The sequence below is a fragment of the Macrobrachium nipponense genome, chromosome 44, assembly GCF_015104395.2.
Source record: "Macrobrachium nipponense isolate FS-2020 chromosome 44, ASM1510439v2, whole genome shotgun sequence".
Classification (NCBI taxonomy): domain Eukaryota; kingdom Metazoa; phylum Arthropoda; class Malacostraca; order Decapoda; family Palaemonidae; genus Macrobrachium; species Macrobrachium nipponense.
Window position 1 is genome coordinate 21,731,535 of NC_087221.1, and position 6,595 is coordinate 21,738,129.

The 6,595-nt window shown below is 38.2% G+C and overlaps 1 protein-coding gene across 1 annotated transcript in view; it reads right to left on the reverse strand.

The window, feature by feature from the left end:
- The window catches only part of LOC135204086 (succinyl-CoA:3-ketoacid coenzyme A transferase 1, mitochondrial-like), a 142,397-nt gene extending 141,082 nt beyond the window's left edge, over positions 1-1,315 (reverse strand). The window contains exon 1 of the mRNA XM_064234084.1: positions 1,154-1,315. Within this exon, the coding sequence (XP_064090154.1) occupies positions 1,154-1,246 (93 nt within the window). The 5' untranslated portion in view covers positions 1,247-1,315. The remainder of the gene's footprint in view (positions 1-1,153) is intronic.
- Positions 1,316-6,595: the final 5,280 nt, after the last annotated feature.

Here is a 6,595-nt window from a genome sequence, read left to right on the forward strand (position 1 = left end):
ACTACAAATAGATACACTAATTTCACTTATTTCCCCGGTTTTGTGTAAGTCTTAGGTATATCTAGTTTGGAGGGTAAACACATGCCAATTGACAACACTGATAAACAATTGAAGAGCGCAAAACGCCGCAAAGAATGCCGTAGTCCCCTTGAATTAAGTGCAAATAAGTGCTGGTAAGAGTTCAGGTGTACAATTGTTGTGATGAAAGTGCCCCAGCGTCTATGAGTACAAGTGGTGTGCGGATTTAGCACAAGAAATGGGAAGTTTATTGACACAAGCGACTCCGCAACCATCAAGATGGCGTCAATCTTCTAAATGCTTCGAGTTTTAAGTAAAAATTTCAAAAGCGTTTTGGTGAAGTTTGCACTGCGTTGGCCACCCTTTTCATTACCCTCTGTTTAAATTTAAAATATGGCCATAATTTCTAACTTTGGAGAAAATACTTACTTCGAAAGGAGAGTAGAGGTCTTAGCTCCTTCTCTCACCAACAACAACTCGTGACTGATGACCATCTCCGGTGTCAGGACGCGTTAAAAGTACTTTTTTGGAGGGTGGCCAGCCATGATAGTCGGTGAGTTGGGCCAGTCCACGCGATGTTTTACCCTAACTAGCCTTTGACATTACGGTGGCTTTGGTATACTAGCCTAGTAAGCTTACTTAGGTATCTTAAGTTTGGACAACTCACTAGGATATTTTATGCCAATTTCAGCAGGCCAAAGAGGATCCTGAGCATATCCAATCTCATGCCCTTAACTAGGCTATAGCCTAGTATGTCATTGAGCTAGTGGGACTTCGAGCCCAAACAAACATACTTAGCCTAGCTCCTATGTACCTAGGCTAGGTAGTTGTAGGACAAGGACTTGGTCATTCGCCGGTAAAGAAAATAAGACCTAGCCTAATCTGATTCTGCAAAGTACTTGCTTTATCAATCTTGCTTAATTATGTATATTCCAGAACACAAATCCGACATTCATTAGTTTTTAAAAGAAAAAATAAATAAATTGTTATGACGACTCTGTGTTTGTCGCCGACAACAACGCAAAACCGACTCCCTCCCCTTCTCCTATTTACGACCTACAGAATAATGCAAAGCTACCAAAATGCTAAAAAACCATCATTTCTGTTACGAAAACGGTTTTTAACACGGACTTACCCGACTGACTTGACTTCTAAAGGCAACATTTTTGACGGAAGCAGACGAAAACAAAATCCCTCTTGCTAACAGAGCCATTGCTCCTCCTCTCATAGAGATACAATAATTAGAGGCTCTCTAGTCTAGCTTGTTGATGACGGGGCTCCAAGGCAGATGCTAGTCAAGGTCAAGGTATTTTTTAATGTGCAGTAGCTAGTTGGTCCGTACTTACTTGTATTATTATTATCAGCTTTATCTATACGTGTGCCTTAATCAATTACGAATTTGCTACGTCTGTAGTTATTGCTATCGCGTTTTATCTTCGGCATAACTAGCAGAAAGGTTTATATATTCTGGTTTCATTTTTCTTAGTAAATCACCGGCACTGTATATTAAAGCAGTCTGTAATAACTATACACTTAAAACTCATAGTTGCACATAACTCATTTGTTGGCATAAACCCAGTGCCTCGGTTGCTAGGTTATGGCTTGCAATATATATTCGTCTGCGAATCTTGGACCAAACGCGCAAAAAATGGGAGAGTCACAAAAATAAATGCATGGAATAATCTTCTTTTCATTAAATGTAACCTTAAGATTGTTAACTCCCCAGAAACTGAGTGGTTCGGACTTGAACAACGAACACCTGTTGAGGTTATTATGGTCTTCCATAATTTTCTACCCTAGTTACATAACATACCTATATTCGACCGTGGATTGTGTTTTACCGTAAAAAGAGAACCCTTTATTTCTTTACTGTTAAGACTGAGGAAATCGGGACAATTATTGTATCCAATTCTTCATCCCATTGTGAGTACCTGCTCCTATAAATATTTAATATGTTGATGAGGTAGCATAAACTATCGAATCCGGTTTCTGCCAGAACTCTAGTTTTATTGTTTTTTTTTTCTTTCTTTCTTTTATTGATAGTCACCAATTTTTTTTTCTTTTAAGTTTACTTAATTTTATCCAGAAAAAAAATGATTTCCCCGTCACAGCTGGTTGTTGTCGAGTCTAGATGTCCACGAAAGGCCTTCTGTTTCCTTTGACATCTTGTTTAAAATACCTGCCACTAGGAAAGGAGTCTGGTGTCATAAGGCCGATTTTATTCCAGGTTAACCATCGCAAACTGAATAGATATCAGTTTGCGATGGTTAACCTGGAATAAAATCAGCCTTATGACACCAGACTCGATTCCTAGTGGCAGGTATTTTAAACAAGATGTCAAAGGAAACAGAAGGCCTTTTGTGGACATCTAGACTCGACAACAACCAGTTGATTGACTGAACATCTATCTTAGCGATAGATGTTCAGTCAATTATACAATTGGTGCTGGCCATGATTCGCCATAAACGTACGAGGCGGCCCATAGCGCCTTCCTTCTAAGTAAAGTCAAACCCTCCGGCGATAATTAAGTAGGGAAGCGCCACACCCTACAACCCGACGTCTGCAGAGGGCAACCGGCGAATTGCTGGGGTTTGTTTCCATATTCACTTTCACGCATTCACTTTGCTTGGTTTTATGGAGTACAAACCCCCACAGGTATTCATTTCTGGTTTTCTAAACTTACTTCTTATATATATTTTATCATTGTCTTTTCAGTATTTTCTCGTCAGTATCGTAGCCCCTGTAGTAGAATATGAAAATCTTCATTTCTTTTTTAAAAATAGTTTTCTTCTTGCATGATCTTCGCTTCATGCGGTATTTTGTTGTATGGGATGGTGCGCAATGCTCAAATGCATTTTGGTCTAGGTTCAAACAGCCTGTATGCTTCACTTGCATGTCTGATTACAATATTCATTTCAGGTCTAAGAAGCTATTTAATATGCTATCAAGGTGTGGAATACTCCTGACTGTATAACACATCCTTCCAACGGTGACCCAGTTACTGTACTGGTCTGGTTCTGCGAAGGAAGTGGTTTCTAGATAGGGAACCCCAACCCATACCCTCGATTAGGATTTCATATGCTTCCTAGCTCGATGTTTTTTTTTTATATATATTTTGAATGATAAAAAACAGAACGCAACAAACGTATGTGGTGTAGCTACAGTACCTAGAATCCACTGCCACTTAATTACAGTGTAATGCAGTACACACCCTACTGACTTGTTTGTCGTTCCTTCATTGGATTTTTTCTGGTGGATTTCAGTCTTCACTACAATCGAATTTACTGACCGGTATCCATCATTCGTCCTTATTCCCGCATTTGTTAACTTTTAATAAATCTATTGTGAAAATTTCACCCAATACGATGGAACTGCTCGTCATACCTAGTCAGGCCAAGGATCAATCCTGATCAGGCCTGTCTGTCATTGGCTATGCGTATTTATCTTCTTTCACGTCCGTCCGAAGTTTCGTGTCACTCATAGTATGTTACTGGCTTCTTTATGATATGAATAGAGAATTAAGGCCAAAGACCAAGCTCTGGGACCTATGATGTCATTCAGCGCTGAAATGGAAATTGACAGTAAAAGGTTTGAAAGCTGTAACAGGAGGAAACCCTCGCAGTTGCACTGTGAATCAAGTGTTAGGAGAGGGTGGAAAGTAAGATGAATAAAGAAAATATGAAATGAGGTACTACAGCAGAAGGAACGAAATTGGTTGCAGCTAGGGGCCGAAGGCACGCTGCAAAGATCCTTAAGTAATGCTTACAGTGTACCGCATGAGGTCCACTGACGGAACTATGCTCCCTACAGTGGGCTTCTTTGTTTCACACATACTAATGGCAACATGATAGTCATGGGCAGTTTCAACCGAAATGAAACTGTTCTGAATGTCAGGGCTAATTTCCAAATTGCCAATTTAATAATAAAAAAAATGTTTAAATATAAGTTCTTGGAAACACAAACTTTGTCACAAAAATGGTTAACATCTTTCAACCGACAGCATAACCTCACCGGAGACTTTGATAAGTAGCAACAGGGAGCACACCTCCGATTGCAATGGAGCTTGGGGGCCTAGTGTTCAGTAGTATGAAATCCGTACTGGTGTTATATGAGTTTAATACACCTCTTCAATTAAAAAATATTTCCTATTTTAACTCTTTCTCAATATTTCAGCATGTACCGACACCTCCGACGGCTTAACCTGTTAAATTATAATCAGAACTTTTGAAATAGATATTATATGGCAGTTCAACCACAATATTTGTCACACCTCTGTAGACGAGGTAATAAAAATCAAAAGTCAGTGAAAAAAAAAAAAAACTAGGCAAAGTAGCAGATATCGATGTACTACTTTCTTATACTGTCTAGACATTGCTACTTTCAGTGGGCTACGCAGGACATTTAAAACTTAAGCCAGCCATAGAATAAGATGTCTTGACTACTCAATAGTCAAAATTATGCACAGGTCAGTTTTGGCATTTCTTCAACCTTTAATACTGACCATAGAAAATTCTTTAGAAAACGTCCTGAAGTGGCAACGTTACACACACAATATAAGACTAGTTTTCTTGTTTAGCAAGCAGTTGGACTTGACAACAATTCTCTGTAGTACCAGTCCATGGGGAAAATTGCCCATTACTTATCTCAGTAAGTGTATCGATATAATTACTAGCACCCAATAAATCAGTTTAGGAGATTCATTATCCAACATAAAGGTAAATGAATTATATATGTGCTGGAATATCACTTTGGCTCAAGACCCTCTAGAATTTTAAGCCAAAGGCCACACACTGGGACCTATAGGTCCTTCAACGCTGAAACGGAAATTGACAGTAAAAAGGAGTGAAAACCGTAACAGGGAAACAGCCTTGCAGGTTCATACAAATCAGTGCTAGAAGAGGGTGGTTTCATTCGTTTAGTTTTACATACAGCCCTCCCAAGAGATTATTCCTTCTGGCGGGCCCTTGTATGTTTTCTAAATAAGTTACTTCTCATATTTATAAAATTGTCTTTTAGTGTTTTCTCATTGGTTTCTTGTTCTTTTTAAAATTTGCCTTCTTGTATGATCTGCACTTCAGGCAGTATTTTGTTGTATAGTCTTGGTGGTAAAGCAAAAGGAATGAAGGGGGTTGGAGCTAGCGGTTGAAGGGACATTGCAAACACCAGTATAATGCCTACAGTGCATCACTTGAGGTGCACTGACGGCACTACCCCCTTACGAAGACGCGCTTAAAAATAATGAACACCAATATCATAAAAACAGCCAGGTAGCCTATGTGAACCATAGTTGCTACAACACATTGTGAATTGCCACATCTACTCACCTGAACTTTGGTTTTTCAAGCTGTGTGAAATTTTAATTCTTCTGCCAATTAACTATGACTGGACGTATCATCTTCACGTCAAGGATTTCCCAAACTTGTTTTAATGTTTCATTCTACCATAAACTTTTTTGTACTGTTAACTTTGACCGTAATGTAAGTTTAATAATCATTCACACCATTCATTTGGTACTTATAACACATTTATGCAGTCTAATCGGTAATTTCATCAGGTCTGGTTAGTACTGCTACCAACTTAGATGATTTACTTGCGTCTTCAATATTTTAAGCTCCAAAATAAGTGGTGACTATAGAAATTTTGTCATGTCTAGTTAGAACTGCCACCAACATAGATGATTTATCTGCGTCTTCAATATTTTAAACTCGAAAATAAGTAGGGATCAAGCATAACTTTCCACCTGATTATAACCATAGGTAGTTAAGAATGAAGCAATCAAAATGATAGGCTGAAGTGTTGCTGTACTTTACCAGGTTAAAGCAGCTTGACGATACTCTTACTGGTTTTGTTGGCAACACTTGACAGGCTGCAACTGAACTGTAGTTTTGCTAGCATAAGGATTAACACCAAAGAATTTGACAGAACTTTTTAGTTACAACAATGTGGAATATTCCTGATCTCAATCCTGGTTTCTGCTTTTTAGGGTGCATAGGTTTAATTTTCTATTCACTCATTAGTCTTACAAATTCTCTCTCCAGGCTGATTTATAAGATTAGCTTAACCAGACCTCTGGACCCAACAAAGGCTCTTATCGGGCTGGTTATTTCTTTTTGGAACCCCCTGGGGTTTACAGACTACTGATTCTGTCCATTACCATTTTCAGATTATTTAAAGAATGCAGAGTCCACTGGAAAAACTTGCTCCACTGGATGAGCAACTTCATAAAATGAAAAATTGGAAATTTTATCTACATTGGAATACACCAGGCCCAAAAATATTTGGATACCAAAACCTTTGCTGTTTTTTATTTTTTCAGTAACTTTATCTCAGTTATTATTCATTTTACCATGTTACAATGCAGTTTTTATTTAAAAAAAATTCAAGAATCCATTTAAACTTTACTCTTTTCATTAAAAATGTTTAGGCGACATGCACAGTGGCTTTGCATCTAGAGTAGTTTTACAATTAACGGATATATTCTCATGACAAACATCAGACAATATGAAACCCAATTTGTTGTATGTATTGCTATTCATCATATCCAGAATTTCAGTTCTTTAAGCCAGACGTAAGATTC